Source organism: Palaemon carinicauda, chromosome 5, assembly GCF_036898095.1.
Source record: "Palaemon carinicauda isolate YSFRI2023 chromosome 5, ASM3689809v2, whole genome shotgun sequence".
Classification (NCBI taxonomy): domain Eukaryota; kingdom Metazoa; phylum Arthropoda; class Malacostraca; order Decapoda; family Palaemonidae; genus Palaemon; species Palaemon carinicauda.
The window spans coordinates 69,689,775-69,717,683 of NC_090729.1; the positions used below are offsets into that span (position 1 = coordinate 69,689,775).

The following is a 27,909-nucleotide window of genomic DNA, read 5'->3' on the forward strand; positions in this document are numbered from 1 at the left end:
ATTTATAATTAAAAACATAGGGAATTATAATTTTATGGATTATTTACATTCAAATCAGGTGATCAACCCTGCCTAGCCTGTCGTCAACCTCAATTTTCGGATCAAATACAGTGAACCCTCGCTACTTCGCGGTTCGACCATCGCGGATTCACCACTTCGCGGATTTTTTCCATAACCATATATATACAGTAATATATATATATATATATGTATGCATGTATTTATGTATATATGTAGGTATGTATATGTGTATACATATAAATATATATATATATACACACACACATATATATATATATATATATATATATATATATATATATATATATATATATATATATATATATATATATATATATATATATATATATATATATATATATCTAAAGTAGGAAGATGTGATGTAGTTCTAAGGGAAAAGTATGGGAAATATGTCTGGGTAATAAGCAAAGCTCTACCTCCAGTTTGTTTCTTCATTATGATGAGAGATAAATGTAAACAAAACATTGGTTGCCATTTTTTATCGTGCTTTTTAGCGTGTTTAGGAAATGCATGATATAAAATCACCTTTAATATTTGTGCCTGTTTTAGTTTAGGGTACTGTAGTACATGCATTAAGTGTTCTGTACATTAAAGGGTAGTTTGTTAACAGAACTACATACAAGGGAAGGTTTTAAAAGTCTGAATATACATGTTGAATAAATAGGTAAATATGGTGTCACTACTTCGCGGATTTTCACCTATCGCGGCCGCGACTGGAACCTATCTACCGCGATAAACGAGGGTTCACTGTAACTCCCTTATTATTAAGGCATGCTATTATTATTATTATTGTTATTATTACTATTATTATTATTATTACTTACTAAGCTACAACCCTAGTTGGAAAAGCAGGATGCTATAATCCCCGGGCCTCCAACAGGGATAATAGCCTAGAGAGGAGATGAAAAAATAAAATAAAATATTATAAGAAGAGTAAATGGATTTTTGGGCTCGAGCTATATCGTCCTGATGCAAGTTCCTTCTGGCAGCTTCCTCCTGTATAATATTTCTGTGAGTGATATTACAAGAGAATTACCGTCAGGTATCACGGGGTTCTAACTCTCGGAACGACTATCCTAAGATACCATGTATAATCAGGGACGTATCCGTAGATAACCATAGATATCTGCACCCCAAGCAGACTTAACCCAGTCAGGGAATCTAAGGAGGAGGATAGGTGAGGAGCTGTTACACATCCTCTCCCTTCACAGTACTACTCGTCTCTGATAAACTCATTCCAATTTTCGCAGCTAACCTACACATTCGTGTTTTTTAATAAATATCTCCTATATAAACTATAAAAACTTGAACAAAACAAAAGGAAGAGAAATAAGATAAAATAGCAAGAGAACTCTAACCCAAGACAGTGGAAGACCATGGTAGAGAGGCTATGGCACTACCCAAGACTAGAGAACAATGGTTTGATTTTGGAGTGTCCTCCTAAAAGAGCTGCATACCTTAGCTAAAAGTGTCTCTTCTACCCTTACCAAGAGGAAAGTGGGAACTGGTGATAGGTGATGATGTCTTGTAGATGAAGACAGATGATTACAGAGATGGAGAAGTAAAATCCCGAGTCGTAGATTACATTTATTCCATGCAGCAAGGGGTTATGAACAGTGGTGCTCTGCAAGGCGTACAGCTCGTGCCAAGAGAAGCAAGAAGACTCTCAATGCGCATGCAAGGAGTGCTGACACCGCGACTTATGCGCATGCGTTTGTAAAGGACAGAATTTATGAATAGTAAAGGGTGCATATACGAAAGATAATATATACAATAATCTACACCTCCCCTCCCCTTTTGCATTCAAATAGGTATCTTGAACGTACTAAGCAAGTTACATACAATGAACTAAGTAAATAATAGTGTGCAAAGCAAATAACATAAAATGTATCAAATATAAAATTATGCAGCCAGTTGCGTAAATGGCACAAGGGCCTTGTACACTATGTAGGCCTGTTTAATCTTGGAGACCTGTGGGAAGTTGTGGAGGGAATTGATGACTTTTCTATGTCAGAGCTAGGGACCACAGGGAGATCAGAGTTGGGAACTGGATTGGGACTGGGCACTGGTTACAAGAAGCGACAGTTCCGACGTAGCACTCCACCACTAGGGAGGCGAATTTCGTACTCGCGTGATCTCGTGCCACCCATGATAATCCCGATCTTGTCCCACCTATGGGATGTTGGGTCCTGGAGACGGACATGTTGGCCCACATTCAGTCTGGGCAGGGGACGGGCGTGGGCGTCGTAGTTGCGTTTCACTGGAGCCGCTCTGGCAGCAGCTCGTCGGTCACAATCATGGGCCTTTTCTTGCCAACATTCCATGAAGGACTGAGGATGGGCGGGCACACAAGTACGGAGAGGGTGACCATACAGAATCTGGGCAAGAGAGCGACCAGAGTGGTTAGGCATGTTTCGTAACTCAAGAAGGACACGATCAAAAGCCTCACAGTCAATGTTTCCTGAAGGGGCCGTTTTGAGGATCAAGTGCTTGACAGCTTTGACTGCAGCCTCGGCATGTCCACTAGACTGCGGGTAGTGTGGCGATGAAGTTATGTGGTGTACACCCCAACGCTCTGCGAAGTCAGCAAACTCTCTGCTGGTAAACTGGGGTCCTCCATCGGTGCGTAGGCGCAGGGGGACACCTACCTCTCTGAAGTAGCGGCAAAAGTGCCGTATGGTTGAGGCGGCAGTGGTGTCGCCCTTGCAAGGGACGACCACAGGCCAGCCGGAGAGGCGGTCAGCGACAACAAGGAAGGACTTCCCCGCTACCTGGAAGAAATCCGCTGATACCGACTCGAAGGGCCTTGATGGGTGGTCATCGTTGTGAAGAGGTTCCTGCTGTTGGCTTGGGCGTAGGACTTGGCAGGGCTCACAGGCAGCAACGGTGTTAGCAATGTCGGAGTCTATCCCAGGCCAGAAGACAGTTTGTCGAGCTCGACGTTTAGTGGCTTCAACACCTCGGTGGCTGTCGTGGAGTCTGACGAGTGTGTGGCGACGTAGAGCGGCAGGAACTATTATTCTGGCACCATAGAGCACGAGGGTGCCGTCAGTAGAAAGGGCTTCTCGCAGCTTCCAATACGGCAGCAAAGAAGTATGCAGGTCGTACCGATTCGTGGGAAATCCGGACACAATACAATCACGAAGGCCGACGTAGTCAGGGTCGGCCTGCGCTGCTGTTGACATGTCCTGTAGAGTTCGGTCGGCGTTGAGGATTGTGGCATCCTCTTCCTGGGAGGCTATTACGACGTTGATGACAGACCTGACATGTGACATTACTTCAGCACTGCCGATCATATCCTCAGACGTTGGGTAGCTGACAGGTGAGCGCGAAAGTGCATCTGGAATGCTTAAAGACTTGCCAGCACGCCACATTGCAGTAAACTGGTATTGTGACATACGTTCCTTCATTCGCTGGAGCCGTGGGTTTTCGATCATGTCCAGTGTGTAGCTGTTGATAATGGGCACTAGTGGACGATGGTCTGTTTGCAGAGTGAAGGATGGCAGTCCTAGGAGGTACAAACGGCACTTTGTGAGAGCCCAAGATACAGCAAGCATCTCCAACTCGATTGTCGCATACCTCGTCTCGGCGTCTGAGAGAAAACGGGATCCACACTGGACTACTCGGAGACGTCCGGAACCATGGTCCTGGATAGTAAACAGAAACTTGTTTATCTGAAAGAAAAACATTAGCGCCACTTTTAACATACCGAGGTATCAAAATCATAAAAGTCTGTACAGTATTACTAATCAGTTACATTAGCGTTGGAAACGCTCGGCACACGTCTGCACTTATGCTAGATTCACCTTTGAATGTGGAACAGTTAATGTGGGCAACCCAGTGCCCTAACACTTAGTTTGTAGAACAGTTCGTAACTACACACTCACCCCGGAATTAATCGTCCCAATTAAATCCACTGTTCCTCACAGAGTTAAACAGCAGGGTTAACGACACTACCCACTGCTACCACAGACCTCTTTAGTTGCTCCACTTGCTTCGCATAGTGACGAAAGAACACTCTGGAAGACTTCCAGCCAGTGTATGAACGAAGATGTTCGAAATCCATACAATTAAAGAAATTTAAGGATGAGGCAACTTTCCTCGGATCGTGACCTGCGGGTGTACTGTCTGGATCCCCTTTCCGAATAAAATAGGTGATTTTTGCCCTAAGTTATTTCAGTGATAAATTTGAGCCTGATGTTTCTCCCCTGAATAGGTGACCACCCCTGAAGTCTGAAGTTCTACGAAGATAGACCTTTAGGCATTCCACTGGACATAGAGATGCATCTTCTTTCCGAGGGCAGATTCTCCAGGGACCCCACCTTTTGGTGGGTAACTCGTTCTTGGCGAGAAACGTAGGATCAGGAAACAGGTTCTGTTCCCCCCCATCCAAGAACTGAACACGACCCTCCTCTCTTGAGAGGGCTACAATTTCACTAACCCTGGCCCCCGACGCGAGTGCAAACAGGAAAATAACTTTTTGGGTCAAATCCTTTAAAGCACACTCCTCATTGTTCAACAGCGAAGCGAAATGAAGAACTTTATCTAAAGACCATGAAATGGGCTTTGGAGGTGCTGATAGTCTGAGCCTAGCACAGGCTTTCGGAATTTTATTAAAAATATCGTTAGAGAGGTCGACCTGGAAGGCATATAAAATGGGTCTTGTCAAAGCAGATTTACACGTTGATATTGTGTTGGCTGCTAACCCTTGACCATGGAGGTGGCTGAAGAAAGATAAGCAGAAGTCCGTCGAGATCTTTTGCGGATTCTTCGCCTTGACAAAGGCCACCCATTTCCTCCATGATGACTCATATTGCCTTCTAGTAGATTTGCACTCTACCGCCAGAGAGTTATGGGGTCCTTTGACTGGCCAGACAGTACTACGTTGGATCCTTCTCTTTGGTTACGGTTCTTTCTCTTTGCCTACACATACGCCGAATAGTCTGGCCTATTCTTAACAGATTCTCCTCTGTCCTCACACACCTGACAACACTGAGGTTACTAAACAATTCTTCTTCGCTCAAGGGGTTAACTACTGCACTGTATTTGTTCTGTGGCTACTTTCCTCTTAGTAAGGGTAGAAGAGACTCTTTAGCTATGGTAAGCAGCTCTTCTAGGAGGACACTCCAAAATCAAACCATTGTTCTCTAATCTTGGGTAGTGCCATAGCCTCTGTACCATGGTCTTCCACTGTCTTGGGTTAGAGTTCTCTTGCTTGAGGGTACAATCAGGCACACTATTCTATTTAATTTCTCTTCCTCTTGTTTTGTTAAAGTTTTCATAGTTTATATAGGAAATATTTATTTTAATGTTACTCTTCTTAAAATATTTTATTTTTCCTTCTTTCCTTTCCTTACTGGGCTATTTTCCCTGTTGGGGCCCCTGGGCTTATAGCATTTTGCTTTTCCAGCTAGGGTTGTAGCTTAGCAAATAATAATAATAATAATAATAATATATTCCTCTAGGAAGTCTATACTGTCTTTCGAAATCCCGAAACGTTTTCTCACCGCTAGGGAGAGAAAATCATGAACTGCAGGTTCCGGGTTTTCTGTGATGAAGCGCAGACAGTCGACTTCTGAACTCGCTGGGTCAGAACTGGATCTGGTAACGGTAGACACTTCAGCCGTAGTTCCAATGCCAGAGGGAACCACACGCTGTTCGGCCACTTGTGAACCACTATTGCCGCCACTCCCTTGAAAGATCTCAGTTTGTTGAGGACCCTCAATAGAAGGTTGTGAGGAGGGAACAGGTAAATCCTGGACCATCTGTTCCAGTCGAGGGACATCGCGTCCACTGCTTCCGCCAAGGGGTCCTCGTACGGGGACACGTAAAGGGGTAACTTCTTGTTGTCTTTCGTCGCAAAGAGGTCTATCTGCAGTTCTGGGACTTGACTCAAGATGAAGGAGAATGATCCTGCGTCTAGGGACCATTCCGACTCTATCGGTGTGAACCTGGATAGAGCGTCCGCTGTCACATTGCGGACTCCTTGAAGGTGAACTGCCGACAGGTACCACTTCTTCTTTTCCGCCAGTCGAAAGATGGCCAACATCACCTGGTTGAGTGGTGGTGACCTCGATCCTTGTCGATTCAAGCATCTCACAATCACCAAAAATCCTTCCAGGGAATGACGGGGAAGGGCTAACCCAGGTTCAGGAATAGAGGAGTGTTGCTCAGATCTCCCTTAAGTTTCTCCTATTCTTGCAAGTGCCATGCTCTGCGTTTACGGGGTGAGGCCGTGTTCTGGAAATACGCTCCAGAAGAACTCGCCAGGCTGGCCATGCTGCGAAAACCTCATTGGGAATCGTGGTCGCAATCGCCCTGGAGCTCGCGCGACGGTAATTCAAAGATTTTCGCGTGGGCGAACGTGGAAGCGCCCATGCGCGGTAACGCAAACGAAGGTGAGCGAAGGAGCGCAGAAGGAGGGCGAGCGTGGTAGGAAGGGCGAGAGCTGGTGGTCGGCGAGCGATAACCCATAGACGAGCAATGGATACTGCAAGAAATAAGCCGACGTTTGTGCGAGGAAACACTGTAGGTTCGCGCGACGGAACACCATCCGTCCGCGCGACGGAACACCATCCGTCCGCGCGATGGAAAACCGTTGGTTCGCGCGTGGGCGAACATTGGAGAGCATGGGCGCGGACGCGCATGAGCGTAGACGTGCAGGCACGTGGGCGTGTGGGCGCGCAGGCAAGTGGTCGCGCGGGCGCACGGGCGAGCGGTCGCGCGGGCGAGCGGTCGCGCGGTCGCGCGGGCGCGCGGTCGCGCGGGCGAGCGGTCGCGCGGGCGAGCGGTCGCGCGGGCGAGCGGTCGCGCGGGCGAGCGGTCGCGCGGGCGCGCAGGCGAGCGGTCGCGCGGGCGCGCACGCGAGCGGTCGTGAGGGTGGGCAGGTGGATGAGCGCGAGTCCGAGGCGGCGAACGCAAGCGTGGGCGAAGAAGACCGCTGGCGATATGGATCAATAAGCGATCGGTGGTGAGCTGGTGAGCGCTAACGCGCAGGTTGGCGATGGCGCGTTGTGTTATGCCGACGCGATGGTCGAGCAGCATGCGCAGGTGAGCGATCGTGCGTTGGCGAGCAGTATGCGAAGGTGAGCGATCGCGAGCAGCATGTGCAGGAGGGCGATCGCGCAATGGTGATCAGCATGCGCAGGGTCGCATGATGGTGATCAGTATGCGCAGGGTCGCGCGATGGTGATCAGCATGCCAGGGTCGCGCGATGGCGATCAGCATGCGCAGGTGGGCGGTCGCGCAATGGCGAGCAGCCTCTGCAGGTGGGCGATCGCGCGATGGCGAGCAGCATCCGCAGTTGAGGGTCGCGCGATGGCGAGCAGCATCCGCAGTTGAGGGTTGCGCGATGGCGAGCAGCATCCGCAGTTGAGGGTCGCGCGATGGCGAGCAGCATCCGCAGTTGAGGGTCGCGCGATGGCGAGCAGCATCCGCAGGGTAGACGATAGCGCGATGGTGATCAGCATGCGCAGGGTCGCGCGATGGTGATCAGCATCCGCAGGTGTGCGGTCGCGCGATGGCGATCAGCATCCGTAGTTGAGGGTCGCGCGATGGCGATCAGCATCCGCAGTTGAGGGTCGCACGATGGCGATCAGCATCCGCAGTTGAGGGTCGCGCGATGGCGATCAGCATCCGCAGTTGAGGGTCGCGCGATGGCGATCAGCATCCGCCGTTGAGGGTCGCGCGATGGCGATCAGCATCCGCAGTTGAGGGTCGCGCGATGGCGATCAGCATGCGCAGGTGAGCTAGTAGCTGGCAAACCATGTTCCTTCAGAAGTGTTGGAGAACGTTGGCGTGCCGGCTGTAACCCACGCGGGCGATCCGGAGATCGCCGAGAGACAGGTGATCGCTGGCGAGCTGATGATCTCTGACGAGCAGAAGGCTACGCGTGGAAGCCTGCGTATAGAAGAAGAGTCCTTGACCCCGACCTGAACCGAAGTTCTAGATCGCGAGGGCGAACGTGGGCGCACAGAGCGCGTAACAGGAACCAACAGGAACAGCAGGGATGATCATCATGAAAGCGCTGACGAACAGGAGAGCGCTGATGAGCAGAAGAGCGCCTGTGCGCTAACACTGAGCAGGAGCAGGAGAGAACACAGCAGAAGGGCGCGCAGGGAAACCCTGACACGCAAGGGAAGAACCCCCGTGGGAGGCAACCCTTTGCCCCGAAGGGATCGTTGTCCGCCGGGAGACTGATGTCCGTCGGAAGACCGCTGTCCGTTGGGAAGACCGTTGTCCGTCGGGAAGACCGTTGCCCGTCGGAAGACGAGATCAGACTGCTGTCCATCTGCACCAAGGCGGAAGATCGAGAAAAAGGAGTTGTAGGCCGCAAACGGAGATTCAAAAAGGCGCCTCAAGCACCCTTATAGGGAGATGAGAGGCCCTTACGACGAGGCGGACGGTGGGCCTTACGGCGAGGGAGGCCAACAGCAACAGCAACAGAAGAAACCTCCGAAGAGGAGTCTCTATGAGTGTACTCTCTCGCGAACGAAAGAGAAACACTTCGTAGAAGAGACTGGTCAGCCAGTGACCTAAAAGGAGCAATCCTCCGAAGAGGAGCTCCTGCAGTTGCCCAGCCCCTTGAGCGAAACTGCAGGTGTGACCGCTCAGCACCAAGAGCATAGTCGCACGAAAAAAAGGCAAGAGAAGAACCCCCCAAAAGGGGAAAAACTCAAGCCTGGACAGGAAAAACTTCCCTCGGAAGGAAAGTTACCCACCCAAGGAGGCAAGCCTCCTGAGAGTTCTAAAATGAACTGGAGAGCTGTCCGTCGTCACGGGAGTACTTCCAGTAGAAGAAGACACGCCCCTGACGAAAATACAAGGGGGGGAGGCAGCAACAGCCGAATCCCCAGGATTCAACAAGACAGCTCACACCGTTGCCATATTACAGAAACGAACTAGATCCGTAACTGTAAAAAAAAAATAAAACAAATAATATTAGTACAGTACACATTCATTCCCCCGGGAAGGCTCCGAAGAGGAATCCCGAGGGAAAGGAAACAAGAATTACACAACAGGCACGTGCCCTCACAACCACTTACACTCACGGAAGGAGAGCTGTAACCAAAACAGAATTATAACAATTATAATTATGTAACTATGTAATTATGTAATTTAAAAATGAATGAACACTAAAGAAAGAACGAAAACCCCGAAAGGAATCGTTCTACAAGCTGAAAAACAAAAAACAACTACAATTAGATTCATAACTAATTGAGACAAACATACGGCGTAGCAACCCCCCACACGGAAAGGAAGCTACAAGGGCATAGTAACACGTAGTAAAAGGGTGAACGACCTCAAGAGAGAGAGAGAGAGAAAGACATAAGTCAAACTCGATCGCCACCCATAAAATTATGCCGTGGTGGCCTAACTGCCGAGGACTCCATGTAGATATCGTACACTACACACACAACTCTGAAAAGGAAACTTACTTATTTCTATACTCAAATATATATACAAACATGAAAACATGTTTACATATATATTGAGTAAATGAAAAGTAAGCGATTAAGTAAAGACAAAACAAACAATGGCTGCCAAGAGAGGACCAAGACAGAGACGTCTGTCACAGTCCGAGCCAAAAGTGAAAGTGAGCATTCATCTGTGTGTGAGGGGGGGAGGGGTAGCTAGCTACCACTCCCCTACCCCCCCGCTAACTAGCGCGGGGGTAATACACCCTCGTTAAATTCTAATGGCTCGCCATTTCAGCTGCGCTAAAAGGTAACCCTCTGTAAATAGCGTGGTTTGTATTTCGGTTACGGAACAACTACCCTTTAGGAACTTCCATCAGGACGACACGGCTTGAGCCCAAAAATCTCTCTCTCGCGAACGAAAGAGAAGTTCTCCCGAAGGAGAACCTTGCCTAAGACAAGCTTTCCCCCGGTTCTATGGGAAAAAAGCGAAGGCGTAATAATCTCTCCCTCGCGAACGAGGGAGAAGTCCTCCCGAAGGAGGACATCGCCTAAGGCAAAATTTCTCCCAGATCTATGGGAAAAAAGCAGAGACGTAATAATCTCTCTCTCGCGGACTAGAGAGAAGTTTTCCCGAAGGAGGACGTCGCTTAAGACAAGTTTTCTCCAAGTTCTAGGGAAATAACGTAGGCGTAAAAATCTCCCTCTCGTGAACGAGAAAGGAGTCTTCCTGAAGGGGGACTTGGCCTAAGACAAGCTTTCTCCCAATTCATGGGAAAAAAGCATAGGCTTAATAATCTCTCTCGCGAACGAGAGAGAAGTTCTCCCGAAGGAGAACCTTGCCTAAGACAAGCTTTCCCCCAGTTCTATGGGAAAAAAGTGAAGGCGTAATAATCTCTCTCGCGAACGAGAGAGAAGTTCTCACGAAGGAGAACCTTGCCTAAGACAAGCTCTCCCCCAGTTCTATGGGAAAAAAGCAAAGGCGTAATAATCTCTATCTCGCGAACGAGAGAGAAGTTCTCGCGAACGAGAGAGAAGTTCTCCCGAAGGAGAACATTGCCTAAGACAAGCTTTCCCCTATTTCTATGGGAAAAAAGCAAAGGTGTAATAATCTCTCTCTCGCGAACGAGATACAAGATCTTCTGAAGGAGGGCATCGCCTAAGACAAGTTTTTTCCCAGTTTTACGGAAAAAACGTAGGCGTAAAAATCTCCTCTCGTGAACGAGAGAGAAGTCCTCCCGATGAAGGACATCGCCTGAGCCAAGCATACTCCCAGGGAGAAGTTCCCCCCGAAGAAGGCATAAGCCGTAGACTTGCTCTTCCCCAGCTCCTGGGGAGAAAGCACCGTCTTAGGGGACGAGATAGCAGAGGTAAAACTCATTGAGCTGTTCGCAACTCCTTACAAAGGAGGGAAGGTTGCTGACTGTCTGAAGTGGGGAAGCTTTCCCTCGGAAGGCGGATTGATATTTCACGCAGTCCAATTCCAAGGAAGGTTATCACTCCCTCGTAAGGGAAGGATCTCTAATCCCTGGAGGCGAACTTCCTGTCAGCAATCTAAGTTTCCCAATAAGTTGATCAAGTTGCAGGTTGATAACGAGTGTTACCTCATAACATGGGCAGCTCATAAGCTGCCACATGAAGCGCAGGATAACAAACAGAGCGGCCGAAGCCCTCAGCATCACGTTCTACGTCGCTGCTATCTGGGTGTTTTCTTTAAGCCTCTCTAACACGTTTCCCTTTTCCCTTCTGCTCTCAACCGAAGAGAAGAAGGGGTGAACCCCTACATCTTCTTTCAAGGTTTCCGAGAGACTCAAAATCCTTAACTCATTAGGGAGCAAAGGAATTAGGGAGGTTGTCCTGTCTGAAACATGGGAGCGAGGGATTGACCCCGCGAGTGTATGATCGGAGATTTGTGTGTGTAGCGCTAATTGTGTGCGAACATCTGCATGACTGGGGTCTGAATACTCTGCCATAAGAGTAAAACTCCTGATTGTTATGGGTGTAGTGTTGGATGGGCGTACGCGAACACTCCGGGTGACAAGAGTCCAAAGACTCTCTGACCTAAGAATAACACTCTTCATGACTTGTGTCACGAGAACCCGAAGGTTCAGCGTGATCGTGCGTGCCCCTAGAGGTTGTGTTGCAAGAACCCGAAGGCTCAGCGTGAACGTGCGTGCCCCTAGAGTTTGTGTTGCGAGAACCCGAAGGACTAGAGCAACGGGAAAACGAAAGTCTCCATTGTCACGAGACACCGAAGTGTCAGCGAGACTGAATGCACGAAAACTTGAGGTTTCAGCAACTAGCTGTGAAAAAACGAAGGGATAGCCAACCGGGAAACCAAGGTTTCCTTGTCACGAGACCCGAAAGGGTCAGAGATCGAGGATTCAAAGGCGAGAGCGACCTCTGTGAAGATAGAGAGTAAAGCAAGGAGAAGCGCTCTATCTGTCTTTTTCTAGAGCAGACGGAGACCCTCAAACTAATATGCGAAGAAGAGGGTTCGAGGTTAGGACGTGCTTTGCCCTTGGCCGCACTCCTGGTTTCTTCGATGATTCCTATTTCGCCTGTCTCTTCGATGAGAATATCTAGGTGAAGGCGTAAATGGGCGTGCGGGAGTTATCTCGCACGTCTGTGCCACCCGCAGGGAGCGCGCGCGCGCGCACAGGAGAAAATTCCCCATAGTGGAATCCTATAGGCACGCGGGCGTGCGCGCATATCCTTGCGGATGCGGGAGAAAGCTGGTGCGCCGGTAAGTGCTGGCGCATTGATAAGCGCTGCCGTGTTGCAAAGCGCTAGCGCGTTGGTAAGCACTGGCGCTGCGGGAAAAGGCAGCATGGCTGCCTTGCCAGAAGACCTTCTAACAGTAGAAAGTTGACGGGCAGGTTTTACCTGTCGCGTAGGATGGTGTTGAGCGCGTATGCGCACGTGCAGAAGAATGTTGGCGTGCGGGAGCGCATAGGAGAGCACTGGCGCGCAGGAGAGTGCCATAGCGCAGGAGAGTCCCATTGCGCAGAAGATTGGTGGCGCGCAAGCTCGTGATGGAGTTATGCTCTTGTTGGAGCGTATGCGCCAACATGCGCGTACGCTCTTGATGCTCTATGTTAGGGTAAACAGGAAGCGCTCTTAAGTTTGTGACGAGAGCGCTTAGTCTAGCGGTGAGACATCTCGTGAAGAGAGAGAAGGCGAGGAAGAGCAAGAACGATTATGTCTCCTCCTAGGTCGCCTGTGCTCCGGAGAGAACGACTGGGCAAAGGAGTGCGATCTCTCCTTTTCCTCTTCTATATCTCTCCCTCCTAGCCTCCGAAGAGGGGAGGACAATGAAGTAGAGGAGGAGGAGGAGAAGGTACTGTGAAGATCACCTCTACATATTTGGCAGGGGAACCCATCCTCTGCAGGGTAGCAGAACACCCATGACCTCCGTAACGGGGCATAGGGAAAGAGGATCCACATCCAGCGGTGACATAAAGGTGTCATGAACACTTCCTCAAAATAGAGGACATCATTTACAAAGAAAAAGAAAAAGGATTAATCAAAACTTAAAGAAAAAAAAAGAAAGGCTAGTCTGCCAGCAAATAAGGCAGGAGCAGTGGTGTTACCACTGCGACGGCTAGAATTCGATTGAAGGTAAACAGCAGCTACCGACCGGCGGTCCGCCACCACTGTCAGGTGGGTAATTACCTGTCCGGTCGTTAACGACCTTGTTAAGATTTTTCTGCCGTATTTTCCAGCTCGCTCTAGAATATCTCCTATAGTAAAGAATGAGGGGTTGTATTTAGTGTAGGAAGAAAAAAGCAATTCGGTAGTTATGGCAAGTTAATAATTGGTGAGGGGGAAGAGCGGTAACGTCCATTCTCCTTCACGCGAGCCAAAAGTAAAGAGGGTTTTCAACCCAGGTGTGTGAGTGAGAGGTTGCTACAAATCCTCGAAACCCGCTAAGTAGCGGGTGGGTGGTTAATGCTCGCTAAAAGTCTGATGGCTCATCTTTCAGCTTCGCCGAAAGTCATATCCCCTATATATAACGTTGGTTTGTATTTAGTGACAGAGCAAATTATTATTTAAACCATATTTACCACTCATAGAAAGAATCATATAATACTGGATTATATCTGTTCTCAAATATTATTCTTATCTATGCAAGAAAAATTACGCAAGGCATGCTGTGCAAGGCAAAATGATACTAACCTCTGTAGAGAATTACAGAACCATCAGACATCCCAACAGCCATCAATGATAAGTTTGGGTGTACAGCTACTGCAGTAACTTTTGGTGGTCTTTCAGGTCGTTGCATAGCAGCATTTCCCCGACTACTGCTAGTCTGTGGAGGCCTAGGGTCAGGAAGAACTGTGCGCAAACATAGGGGTTTGCCCTGAACATCCGTTTTATCTGGGGACCACACTTTGATCTCAGATCCACCATCTTTGCCATCCTATACACAAAAGAAGTAATAATTAACATTAAAAAATTTTAGGATATGCGAGTGATCCATCTGCTTATAGAAAGAAAGAAATTACAGTATAAGCATATAATTTTGTGACAAGATTTTAGTTTTTTCATACTACATTCAAAAATTATTTTGGTTAGTTGACAAAATCACAAATTTTTTACAGCAATTTGTATTTTTCCTAACTATGCAAACCTGAGTCCATTAGTAAGAGTATGATTTCAGTGAAGCTGGAAACTTGGTTATTAAAAATTATAACAATGTGTGTGTAGTTAAAAGCCAGGTCACCGAGTAGCCTTTTTGATCTTCACCTAGGACTTGCTGGGTGGATGGGGCAGGAAATGTAACTCAAAGGACTCTGGTTTGTATAGTTAGGAAAAATGCATAACACTTTAAAATATTTGGGATTTGTTCCTAATCACATAAAAACACTCATCCTTCAATAGGAGACTTATTCTTAGGAGGGCAGATGTTCTATAACTAATCTGGCTGGTTAAAAATCTCTGGATGTCAGAACACTCAAACCTTAAGAGGAGCAACATTGTTCAGTTAAACCGCCTCCTATTATCTGAGTTTTTAGGTGACCAGATAGGTTTCTGTCATTTAGACAGACACTCAAGGAGGAACCGATATCCTGAATGAATATAATGTCGGCAATGTTAGCTCAAGTATATTGATGGGTTCCCTTTGCTGAAAAACACTTCTAAATATGACAAATTTGAAAGTAATTTGTATATTTCCTAACAATACAAACCTTGAGCTCTTAATTTGGGATTATACTGTCGGCAAAGCTAAAACAAGCCATAGGACTTTTAACTAGGTGTAACTACCCCAACACTAGTTAGCAGGAGGGGAGGGGTAGGGGGTTAGCAGGCTACCTGGCTCCCACACACACACACCTGTGTTCTATTGTCCCTTTTACTTGCAGGCAGACCTTACCAGGGGATAGATGATGATGGGCCAATATGTATAAAGAGTGTGAAGGTACAAGAGACAGACCATAGCCGAGTGATGCTTTATTTTTGAGATGGACAGAGTATATTGACTTGTGCGGACAAAATTGTAGCAATCTGCTGAGCAGGTGACTGACCGACCACGAACAGATGAGAAATGAAGGGAATTTGTGTTTTCTTACATTGATATTATGATTAACATAAAAGCCCACGCTTAACATATAATGAGTCATACATAGAAATGAAGGGCACAAACAAAGAAAAGGCACAAAAGAATTAATGTCAGTCCAATAATAACAGCAAAGGATGAGGAACGGCAACGACTGTACACCATCCGAGCCAATAGCAAAGAGAGCTAAATCACCGGTGTGTGAGTTGGAGCATTAGCAAGCTAACCCCCCCCTTACTCCCACTAACTTGTGGTGTGGGTAGTTAACCCTCACTAAATTTTAACGGCTCGTCATTTCAGCATCGCTGAAAGTAATACCCCTAAATAAATAGCATAGGTTTGTATTCCAGTTACGGAACAACTGCAGTTTAGAGCCACCCATCCCGTAGATGGCTGTATTGCCCCACTACGGGTAATCGGTTCAAACTCTATGGAGAGCAACGATTGAAGATTGATTGATTGATTTAAAGTTTTCAGGCATCCTAACATCTAAGGTCATTGATGCCGATATCATTTAGTTTATACAGTATACTGTATATAAAAATGAATTAAAGAATATTCAATTAAAACCATAAAAGTTGAATGTCATTATAAAAGTTAGATAGTTTTCAGAAGACCTGCTTCTGAAATAAATCTAAAAATGCCACTTGCATAGTAGGACACATCATGTCCAAGAATCTTGGCAAGGATGAACCTGCCACCCTCAACTCGAGCCTCAAACAAATATCTATTCCTTAAGTTATTATAATTGGGGCATTCGGTCAACAAATGCCTCACTATTAGAGGTAATAAACAGTCGTCACAATACGGTTGGTGTTGGCCCTTCAGCAGAAACTCATGTGTCAACCGAGTGTGACCAATACGGAGACGAAAAAGAGAAGTCTCCCATTTTCGGAGCATCGTGTTATACCTCCAAGGAGATATGACATTTGTTACTTCTCTCATTTTATTGCAATCTAGAATATCCCAGTGCTGTTGCCATATATTGCAATGCAATTTCTTGATGTTAGGTAGGAAATCATTACACAGAATGGGATACCTTCTCGGCAGCAACTCGTATGCAGCATTCTTTGTCAGTGAATCTATCTTCTCATTCCCAGACACACCTACATGTGCTGGAACCCAACAAAATCAAACCATTATACCTCTCCGTCCAATAATATAAAGCCATTCTAAAATCTTTAAAACTAGAGGGTTACTAGAATTAAAAACTTCTAAAGCTTGAAGGACACTCCTTGCATCACTAAAAATTGTAAAATTACCCTCCTTCTCCAACACCATTTTCTCAATAGCAGTTAATATGCCATACAGTTCAGCAGTAAATATGGAAGCTGTTAGAGGAAGTGCACCTCTACGATTAAAACTATTACTATGTACTCCAAATCCAACGCCAGCATCAGATTTGGAGCCATCAGTATATATAAAAGTCGATCCTCTATGTTCTTCAACATGTTCCATAAAAAGAGACCTGGCTTCTAAGTCAGTCATATTCTTCTGAACTCCAATAAAGTATTTACAAAAAGATATCTCTGGTAATTTCCATGGAGGTGTTGATGATACCTTGAATGGAAGTACCTTCCTTCTAATTATATCCAGACTGTTTAATAATCGTTTCACCCGAAAGCCATAAGGTTGAGGAGATTTTGGGTGCAACTCAAAGTATGATGTGTGTCTTACAAGGTTTGCAGTCTGAAAGGCTAAAGAGTTAGGGAGTCTTTGCAATCTAAACCAATAACGAATAATGGAAGACATTCGATAAAGGTCTAGAGGTAACTCTCCAGCATCAACAAGGAGACTTGGGATAGGTGAGGTTCTAAACGCTCCTGTGGACAATCTAATACCAGCATGAAGTATTGAATCTAATAATTTTAACCGGCTTGGGGTGGCTGAAGAGTAAATTTCGCATCCATAACTAATTTTGGAAAAAATCAAGGCCTTATATAATTTTAAAATAGTATTGCGGTCTGCCCCCCTGGATGTATGGGACAATACTTTTAAAAGATTCAGAGCCTCAACACATTTAGCTTTTAATGCTTTTAGGTGAAAAACCCATGTAGGTCTACAATCAAATATCAAACCTAAAAATTTAGCTTCCTCTACACATGGGATCCATTGACCTTTAATGTATATATCCGGGTCTGGATGTGCTCCCTGGATATGACAGAAAAGTACAATAGTATAGTCTAGTAGGAAGATAGGGTTCCCATGCACCCCTATGATACATTTTTTTAACTTGCATTTTTGCAATCCCTGGGGTGTCAGGAAACAGAATCCCCTTTGTTCCCATTCAAAAAAATGTCCCATGTGGGTCGTTTAGCCGTCTATTTGTCCGCCATCTTGGATTTCTTGATTGATTGATTTAAAGTTTTCAGGCATCCTGACATCTAAGGTCATTGACGCCGGTAACATTTAATTTATGTATACAAAAATAAAAAATAAAATAAAATAAAAAATAAAAGAGTATTCAATTAAAATCATAAAAGTTGAATGTCATAAAAGTTAAATATTTTTCAGAAGACCTGCTTCTGAAATAAATCTAAAAATGCCACTTGCATGGTAGGAAACATCATTTCCAAGAATCTTGGCAAGGATGAACCTGCCACCCTCACCTCGAGCCTCAAACAAATATCTATTCCTCAAGTTGTTGTAATTGGGGCATTCGGTCAACAAATGCCTTACTGTTAGAGGTACTAAACAGTCGTAACAATACAGTTGGTGTTGGCCCTTCAGCAGAAACTCGTGTGTCAACCGAGTGTGACCAATAGGGAGACGACAAAGAGACATCTCCCATTTTCGGGGCATCATATTATACCTCCAAGGAGATATGTCATTTGTTACCTCTCGCATTTTATTGCCATCTAGGCAATCCCATTGCTGTTGCCATTTTTTGCAAACCAATTTCTTGATGTCAGGTAAGAAATCATTACAGGGAATAGGATACCTTCTTGGCAGCAACACGGATGCAGCCTTCTTAGCCAGTGAATCTGCCTTCTCATTCCCAGACACACCTACATGTGCTGGAACCCAACAAAATTGAACTGTTATACCTCTCAGTCCAATAATAAAAAGCCATTCTAAAATCTTTAAAACTAGAGGGTTATTAGAATTAAAAACTTCTATAGCTTGAAGGACACTCCTTGCATCACTAAAAATTGTAAAATTACCCTCCTTCTCCAACGCTATTTTCTCAATAGCGGTTAATATGCCATACAGTTCGGCAGTAAATATGGAAGCAGCCAGAGGAAGTGCACTTCTACAATTAAAACCATTACTATGTACTCCAAATCCAATGCCAGCATTAGATTTGGAGCCATCAGTATAGATAAAAGTTGATCCTCTATGTTCTTTAACATGTTCATTAAAAAGACACCTGGCTTCTACGTCTGACATATTCTTCTTATCTCCAATAAAATATTTACAAAAAGATATCTCTGGTAACTTCCATGGAGGCGTTGATGATACCTTGAATGGAAGTACCTTATTTCTAATTATATCCAGACTATTTACTAATCGTTTCACCCGAAAGCCATAAGGTTGAGGAGATTTTGGGTGCAACTCAAAGTAAGATGCGTGTCTTACAAGGCTTACAGTCTGAAAGACTAGAGAGTTAGGGAGTCTTTGCAATCTAAACCAATACCGAATAATGGAAGACATTCGGTAAAGGTCTAGAGGTAACTCTCCAGCATCAACAAGGAGACTTGGGATAGGCGAGGTTTTAAAAGCTCCAGTAGACAATCCAATACCTGCATGATGTATCGAGTCTAATATTTTTAACCGGCTTGGGGTGGCTGAAGAATATATTTCACAACCATAACTAATTTTGGAAAAAATCAAGGCCTTGTATAATTTTAAAATAGTATTGCGGTCTGCCCCCCATGATGCATGGGACAATACTTTTAAGATATTCAGAGCTTCAACACATTTAGCTTTTAACGCTTTTAAGTGAGAAACCCATGTAAGCCTACAATCAAATATCAAACCTAAAAATTTAGCTTCTCTTGCACATGGTATCCGTTGATCTTTAATGTGCATATCCGGGTCTGGATGTACTCCCCGGATATGACAAAAGTGGAAAATGGTAGTTTTACTTGTCGAGAACTTAAATCCATTCATGTCAGCCCACTGGATAATTTTATCAATAGAGAGTTGGATTTTTCTCTCAACCATTGCCATTCTAGTGCCAGCAAATGATATTGAGAGATCATCCACAAATAATGTTGAGAGAACATCCTGGGGAATGGCTGAGGATATTCCATTAATTGCTAGTGCAAAAAGGGTTACACTCAGCACACTACCCTGAGGAACTCCTTCTTCCTGGCACTTACTATCTGATAGAGTTTCCCCAACTCTCACTTGAAAAACTCTACGTGAAAGAAATGCCTGAATAAATTGTGGCAGCTCTCCTCTCAATCCCAATTCATGAATGGTTTTAAGTATACCATATCTCCATGTGGTATCATATGCCTTTTCAAGGTCAAAAAATACTGTAACATGGTGCTGTTTGGAAGCAAAGGCTTCACAAATAGAAGACTCTAGTCGTATCAACACATCAGTCGTTGAGTGCATTTTTCGGAATCCACATTGAATTGGTGATAAAATACCTTTCTTTTCAAGGTACCACATCAGCCTTGCATTGACCATCTTCTCCATGATTTTACATAAACAAGATGTCAATGCAATAGGACGATAGTTTGCTGCTAAAAACTTGTCTTTACCGGCTTTTAAAAAGGCTAAAATAATGGCTAGTTCCCAAACACTTGGGTAACTATGATCATGCCATATTCTATTAATAATACTTAAAATAAATAGCTTTGTATTAAAATGTACATGTTTAATCATTGCATATGGAATTCCATCGGGTCCAGGGGCTGTATCATTGCAATGAGCAAGTGCGGAATCAAATTCTCTTTCAGTGAAAGGAGAATTATACGACTCTTCCCTTCTTGTTGCAAAATTTAAAATTTTCTTTTCTTCAGTGCTCCTATACTGGTGACCAGGGGCTCCTTCACACTTGCTGGATACATTTGAAAAATGATTAGCCAGGGCATTGCTAACATCATTTGCTTCAGTTACATACTGGCCATTCACCTTCAACACTGGTGGTGGGTTGGGGGTGAATTTGCCAGCTATCTTTTTTACTTTCCTCCACACAGAAGATGGTGGTGTTCTACTGTTAATGGAGGAAACAAAAGACATCCATGACTGGCGCCTTGCTTCTTTCACGGCACGACGGAACTGTGCTCTACATTTCTTGTACATAATTAAATTCTCATCAGTTCTGCATCTACGCAATCGTGTTAGAGATCTTCTTGTGGCTCTGTGGAGGGCAGTTAGTTCTGAAGACCACCACGGGACTGGTCGTCGTTTGAATAACCCTGTTGTTTTGGGAATTGAATTGACTCCTGCTGTATGGAGAGTTCCATTCAGTAAGTCTATGGCATCATCGATATTTTCAACTTGTCCTGCATCCCCCTCAATTTCGCTTAGCTCACGAAATTTATCCCAGTCCGCCTTGTCAAGATTCCATCGTGGCGATCCCTGTAAAGGTGGACCATTGTTGGTGTTTATAATGACTGGTGCATGATCACTAGTATGCCAATCATCTAATGTTCTCCAATCGAAGTCGAGAAGGCAATTAGAGCTTACGATTGATAGGTCAATACATGACAAGGTACCTGTCTGGACATGAAAGTGGGTGGGCTCTCCTGTATTAAGGAGTCCCACATCTTCATTTTCCACAATTGATGATATGATATTTCCCCTCGTGTTTGCTAAAACATCACCCCACAAAGGATGTCTACCATTCAAATCTCCAAGTAAAAGAAAAGGTTGAGGGAGTTGTTGAATCACCTCCACTAAGTTATCATACAAAATGTTATCATTTGGAGGCAAGTACAGAGAACAAATTGTATATTTTCGCCCTATGTCAATCTGTACAACCACTGCCTGCAGAGGTGTACGAATAGACAGAGAAACTTGGGGAACATCTCGACGAACGTATATGAGACTTCCGCCATGGCTCCCCACTTGGTGATCATATGGTGTCCTATAACTAATATATTTGCGAGGACAAGGGGTATTATGATCAAGTTTGCTCTCCTGTAGACAAATAATCATGGGGGAATGCTCATGAATAAGGAGCTTAAGTTCTTCATATTTGGCCCTTAAACCCTGACAATTCCATTGCAAAATGGAGGAAAAAACTATGGTTTATAATTTGGTAGACGCCTTGGATGGAGTCTTCCCATTAGCAGTTTTTGATCTAACACTATTTTTAGGTGGTTTTATTAAAGAGGGTCTTGATAGATTGGGTTTAGCATTTATGATTTTCTTTTTGTCTTTTTGATCTGATTGTTAAGGAGGTTGGTGGACCTCCACTTGAATTTCCGATTTATTTAAATTGACTTCCAGATCAGAAATATCAACAGACAAATCATCATATTTATTTGACGTCGTAATTTTGATATTTCTTATGGAAGGGGGCGAGAGAGATGGAGGTCTCTCTTTTCCGATTAGTAGGTTTTGAGCTACCAGGTTTTTGCACCTTCCCCAATACAGGTGCACCTGGTAACTTGGTGTCAGGTGGCATCTCCATCAAATCAGGCAAGGACATGGCCTGGGAGAGGTTAGTACTACTGTTGGTAATGGGGGACGAAGGCTGTACAGAAATGGGCAATGACCCATTTTTAATACGCTGTGGCAGAGCCTCAGAAGGCAATATGATTACCTTGTCATGCAGTACTTTATTATCAGAGGTTGTATTTCTTTTCTTAGGATTACTGGCAGTGCTAGGTGGGGTTGCTGTCTCCTGTGGTAAATCTACCTTTGATTTTAAGGCCTTTGCATAGCTGGTTGATTTATTCAACAGTCTTTTTGCATGTCCCACACTTATGTGTTCTAAACTTGATTTGTTTAGGGCAGCTTCCTCCAACTTATACAGTTCACATCTCCTATCAGTTGATTTATGATTCAAATTGCAATTTGAACACCTGGCCTCAAGTGTACATTCTCCATGATAAGTTTTGGAGCAAATACCACACATTTTTCCATTTTTGCAAACTTTGGATGGGTGTCCAAATTTAAAACAATTAAAACATTGCAGGGGCTTTTGTTTGAAAGGCCGAACTTTAATCCTTTAATTTTCAATAAAAATATGGAAAGGTACATCAGCATCCTGGAAAGTAAGTATAATCATTGAAGTTCCAGGAACCTTATGCACTTTCCATACATTTAATGGACACATAGAAAGTATCTCCTCCTCTGTAAATTTGTACAGGTCCTTATTAAAGACCACTCCCCTTCCATAACTAAAATTTAGATGAGGTTTCATTTCCAATGTCATTTCATCACTGCCTGTCTGTAAGTTAGACAGTATTGCAGACTGAGTCGAAGATTTGGCATGGATGAGATAACTATTCTTCCCAAAACGAGATATATCTCCAGGTGCTATGGTTCCTACTTTTTTTTTGGATAAACTTACATATCTTAAAATAATTTCCTATTATACCTTTAGGTTCAGCTAAGAGCCACATTGGTGGTTTGGGTTTTCTCTGTGAAGGCATGGGTACATTTCTATCTTTTTCAAACCAATCAGCAGGTTTGTACACATCCAATTCCTTTGGGACCTTATCACAAAGACCTCCCATGATGTTCAATTCGTTAATTTTGATACTACTAATATTACTCATGACATTAAACGCTTCATCATGGCTTTCAAAAGATATCCAAGAGTCCCATTTTTCATCTCCAAGTCTCATCCTTATTTCCTTTATCAATCCATAGCACTCAAATGCTCTATATATATCATCATAATTTGTCTCTAATGGGATTTGGGAAACATGAAGGAATCGTAGTTTCCCTGTGTTACCCAAATTGCTAGATTTTTTAACACCAGTAGAGTGGTCCTTTTTAGTTCAAAGGTCGTCAATAGAATTTTCCTTAATTACAGTAGCAGAAGTAGTCAACAGTGCCGGGGGGGAGTCAGCAAATCCAGGGGATGGGGAGTCAGCATTTGAAGGGTCCATATTTAAGGGTGGGATTATCATGTTTTTTGTTGTTGTTTTGTTGGGGTACCTGCTTGAGAATTATAAGAAAGTATCATACGTTGGAAAGGAAATTTGTTTTCTCCACTATCGGCACAATGAGAGTATACTTCCCAGATGGTCCACTCCATACCCAACCCGAAGGATAGCATCAAAACAGATATAGAGGCACAGGTGTAAGCTAAACCCGCCTGTTGGGACTGAGACCAAGGTAATATGGAATCATCCTCCCCATATCTGTAATGATGGGCTTCCGGCCAGAAGCCAAGAGTCCCACCTCAAGGATTGGATCCCCCTGGATTCCGATGACCCAACCCTTGAGAGTAGTTCCGCCAAAAAGGTCCAAACCATCTTTGGGATGGCTGAGATCATCCAATACTCTCATATATAGCTTTGAATGCGAATACCTCCCAACCGTGATCCCTTCTCCCATTCATCTAAGCAGGCAGTAATAACGAATGTGGAAATATCCACGCCATTTAAATAAAATAGAAAAAAATAGATAAATAAATAAATGAACAAATAAAATAAATAAAGATATATATATATGCATACATCTACATATATATATATAACTAAGAAAAATAATAATCATTGAGATAGGACAGCAAGATGAAAGAAAGTTGATAAAATTAGGAGAAGGTCGAAGTAGTATTAAGCAGAAGAAAAAGATGAAAGAGAGAAATTTAGATTCGAACTGGGGGAGCAATTTCCCGAAGTTCGAGAGCCCTCTTGCCCGTCACCAAGATTCAGCACGGGAATGAAATGCCGTGCTGAAGCTCAATGACTTCATCAAGACATTCTCTCATTAAGAGGGTTGGATTTCTTGAGATGTAAAAGTTAGGGGTAGGGGAAATATAAAGGACCTTTTCGTAAAGAAATAAATTAGTTACAGGTACAAACTAGGTATCATTGAAAAGGGTATGAACAGCACTATCACAAGAACCCATCACTTATTCGGTCATGACATTGATGACGTCATCAGGGGTCAAAAGGTCACGTTAAAGGGGCACTAGTCAAAATTCGGGCCCATCCAATTTGTTGACCATCCTGCACCTAAATGAATAAATATTTTGGATTCTACTTTGCTTCAAAGAAAGTGTACATGAATAGGTAGTTTTTAAATCTAAAACAAATTAATTAAATAGAGTGTAACATTATTAACCCTTTCCACGAATAAAACGAAAATATTGAAAAAATAATTTTTTTAAATGAGATTAATGTGAAATTCCAGTTTGACACATCTTTGTTTTCTCTGCCTTTCTGTTATAGAAAAGGCCTTATATGTTCCAATGAGTCCCGAAATACAGTCTATGTATAATTCCATTGGTATCTTCACTTGGTATTATCAGAATCTGCATTACACATATATATATATATATATAGATAGAATGTCTGATAACGAGTTGCTATAACACGCAGGCCAAAAATATATTAACTTGCAATATTATCATGACTGCCAAAAGTCTCAATGTTCATATTAATCTAATCTTCATTATCACTGAGAAGTTCTTCTTCATTGTCACTGTCTTGGTCAGCCTGTTCTCAATCAGGGTCATTATCAAACTGTTCCATCTCTTCCGTAGTCTTGTGAACTAAGTCTATCAAGGCAGGGGGAAGTACCGGGCTGCAAGACCACACTGGCTCCAGAACACCCTCATAATTTTGTTCCCAACCTTGTTCAGGATCATATGGCTTTGGAGACCAGAAGATTGGAATATCTGCTCGCTTGTATATAGCTAGGCGATGGTTCCCTCGACGAATGTGTGGGATAAGGTTGTCTCGGCAAGGTGGCAAATGGGAGAGGTCAATCTTAGATTTTGTTGTCAGTTGCTCATCTTCCCCAACCATCTTCCTTAACATGATTCCACGTACAGTGTCAATAGATTTCTGTCTGGAGTAGCCATACATCAGACATGTGAATGCCTCGATATCATCAATCGTTTTTGGCTCTACCAACCATTCATCCCCAAGTTTTCTGAAAGGAGATGAGTATAATCATATCAATTGCCGCACAAAATTGATAAGTCGTGTATGGTCAATCACACTGAGCCAGAAATTGGCAGTTTTCCCTAAATGGCCATCACGAACCTTGTCTTCGTAAGCCTGGTACTTGTCCAAAATGATGACAGTAGATGGATCATGCAAGGCATGATCAAGAGACTCACGACTGCAGTTCTCGACAGCACTGAGCAGGGCCACAGGGTTAGTGATATCTACATTCTCCTCTTCACTGAAGCGCTCTATCAACAACCGCTCCATTGCTTCACTGACAGTCTTCAGACAGAATAGAGCTTTGGCGTATGCCTTTCCTTTTAGCACACTCTTAAGACAGCCACTGGTTACAAGTCCAGCCTCAAGGAGGGTTTCAGCGTAGCCAGAGCCCAGACATTTGTGACCAGTCAACATGCCTATATGGTTCATCACTGTGTGGAAAGGCCCCGGGGTTACCACATGGTTCTTGTATTCTTCAGGAAATTTCCAAATGAGGGGGAGTGCTTTCATGCAACCTCCAAGGTCAAAGGTGCTAAGACCATATTTCTGGCCAACCTCCAGCATAGCATCTTCTGAACGCTTCAACAGCTCCCTGATCATGGAATATTCGGTGAACGGCTGATTGATCGGGTTGAAATAGTCAATGGTTGATTTCCGAGATGGTTTTTTGCCAGTAGTTGAGATGAAGCCACCAAATCCAGGGACAAGTTGCGTTTCTTTACCGTGTTTACTGCCAGTGACCATTCACATTAGTAACCACAAACGGTACTCTTGGATGCACTCTGCATACAACTTATCGTTTGCGATGGGTGGACTGAACTTTGCTCCTGGTGGAAACTTGGGCCCAATGCGACCATAAATATGAAGTGGGGGCAATGTTGCTGGGGTTCCAACTTCCAAACAACGAGTCCTATTCTGCTGCTTGAGTGGGAGAGTTCTATATTTGTCGGCAATGTCAGCATTCGGTTTCACCTCCTGTATCATAATCCCTCCAGTGCTGTTCAACACGTTTGATCCATAGACATTTGTAGTTATTTTGTTTAAGTTGTCCCACTCAACATGGAAAACTTCGTTGTCCTCACCAATAGCAATTTGGGGAGTGAGCGAAGAGGAAAACATCGTCAATGGCTTCTGCCAGTGCTGTCTCAACTTCCAAGCCAAAGTTATTGGACTCACTGTGACCTAATCTATGGAGTATATTGGTGAGTTGCTTGCTTCTATACAGGTGTCGTATGGTGCTGCAAAGCAGAATGTGTTTAGGTAATTTCCACTCTCCGTTTGTCACAGCACGGCAGATGTCCTGGAAATGAAACCACTAGACATTAGACAGAAAATGGTTTACATTTTCATTACAGAATGTGGTTAAACTATATATCAAGATGGTAAAGCAAATGTGGTTAAATCTCACCTGAGCTATGGAAAGGACCAGACGTCAGTTCTTTTCAGACTTTTCCACGACTACTTCATCCACCAGGAGAGTCAACAGGAACTTCATAAGTTCTGTTGGAAGGTATTCTTCTGATGCTCTGGCATCCAGCTCATCAGCTGTTGGAGGCCAAGGAAGTGGTGTTGACTCATGGAACATCCTCTGAACAGCAATGCGCAAGTGCAAGGCAACATCCTCAAACTTGTCTCTGGAACCAAGTCTATATGCATATGTCACTGCTTCCGCAACAGAGATGCTTTTGCTGTACACCAGGTTGAAGGATATGCATCCCCTGTCCCCAGGAAAAACTTTTGTGAAAGCGATGCTCTCATTAATTTCGTGTCTTTGAAGTCGGGTCTTCAGCTTGTCACTTCTGAAATCTGGATTTGGAAATCCACAGCGTTCAAGTTCTTGGACGTATAGGTGGCGGAGTGTTCCAAGTTGCACAACCTCCTTCTGGCCAATAACTCTCACGTATAAAATCCAGAACTTTATTAAGCGAGCTTTGATGAGCTTCATGCTTTTCATCATGCTTGTCTTCAGTACTTCTGTTGGCTTGATAACATGAGTAATTCACATGTCTCAGTTTGAAAGAACTGACAGGATTTATGGAAATGAGCCTCCCTTGCAAATAAATCTTCACCTGCCACTTTGCGATGTAAACGATTGTCTCCCATTTCTAGGGCTTGGGATTCAATATGAGTCCAAGCTGCTTCCTTTCCTTTGAAAGATGCAAACTGGACACAATGTTCAGTCCTTCCAGAAACTTTCGTCTCAAGCTTTCCACAGAAAATACACTCAGGTGGAAAAATGTTCTTGGAAGAGGTTGATGATTTACGAGGGGATCGAATTGTTGAAGATTCATCGTCAAGCACAGTGGTTCTCAAACTTTTTCATGAGCGACCCTATTTGAAACATTTCATTCCTTCGTGACCCAGAGTAAAGTGAAGAGAAAGAAAACATGCAATGATATATACACTTTATTTTGGAAAAAAAATAATGTGTACAGCTTTTCATTCACAAAACTAAACTAGTGGGATTTATGGCACTGCTTTTCCTTTTCACAAAACTAAACGAACAGGATTCATGGCACTGCTTTTCGTTCCCAAAACTATATTAATAGAATCCATGGCACTGCTTTTAATTCACAAAACTAAATTAATAGAATCTATGGCACTGCTTTTAATTCACATGGGGCCCAGGAGGAGGGAGGTGGGGGGAAGATGAACATACATAACAAAAGTAATTTGTGGTTAAAGAAGAATAATTCAATTAAGCAACTGAAATACACTGAAACACTGAAAGCATGATAATGTTCCTGTGTCCCTGCGACCCATCAAAATTGATCTCGCGACCCAACTTTGGGTCGCGACCCATAGTTTGAGAACCACTGGTCTAGCACAACACATTTCAAACGATCCTGATGTT

The 27,909-nt window shown here is 44.1% G+C and overlaps 1 protein-coding gene across 4 annotated transcripts in view; it reads right to left on the reverse strand.

Moving 5' to 3' along the window:
* Vps11 (vacuolar protein sorting 11) overlaps nt 1-27,909 on the reverse strand; it is a 439,706-nt gene that overhangs the window by 263,152 nt on the left and 148,645 nt on the right. For all 4 annotated transcript variants that reach the window (XR_011044479.1, XM_068373757.1, XM_068373758.1 and 1 more), the window contains exon 4: nt 13,638-13,881. Coding sequence is in view for 3 of the 4 variants with exons in the window: in XM_068373757.1 (XP_068229858.1) it covers nt 13,638-13,881 (244 nt within the window). In the remaining variant the exon portion in view is untranslated. The remainder of the gene's footprint in view (nt 1-13,637; nt 13,882-27,909) is intronic.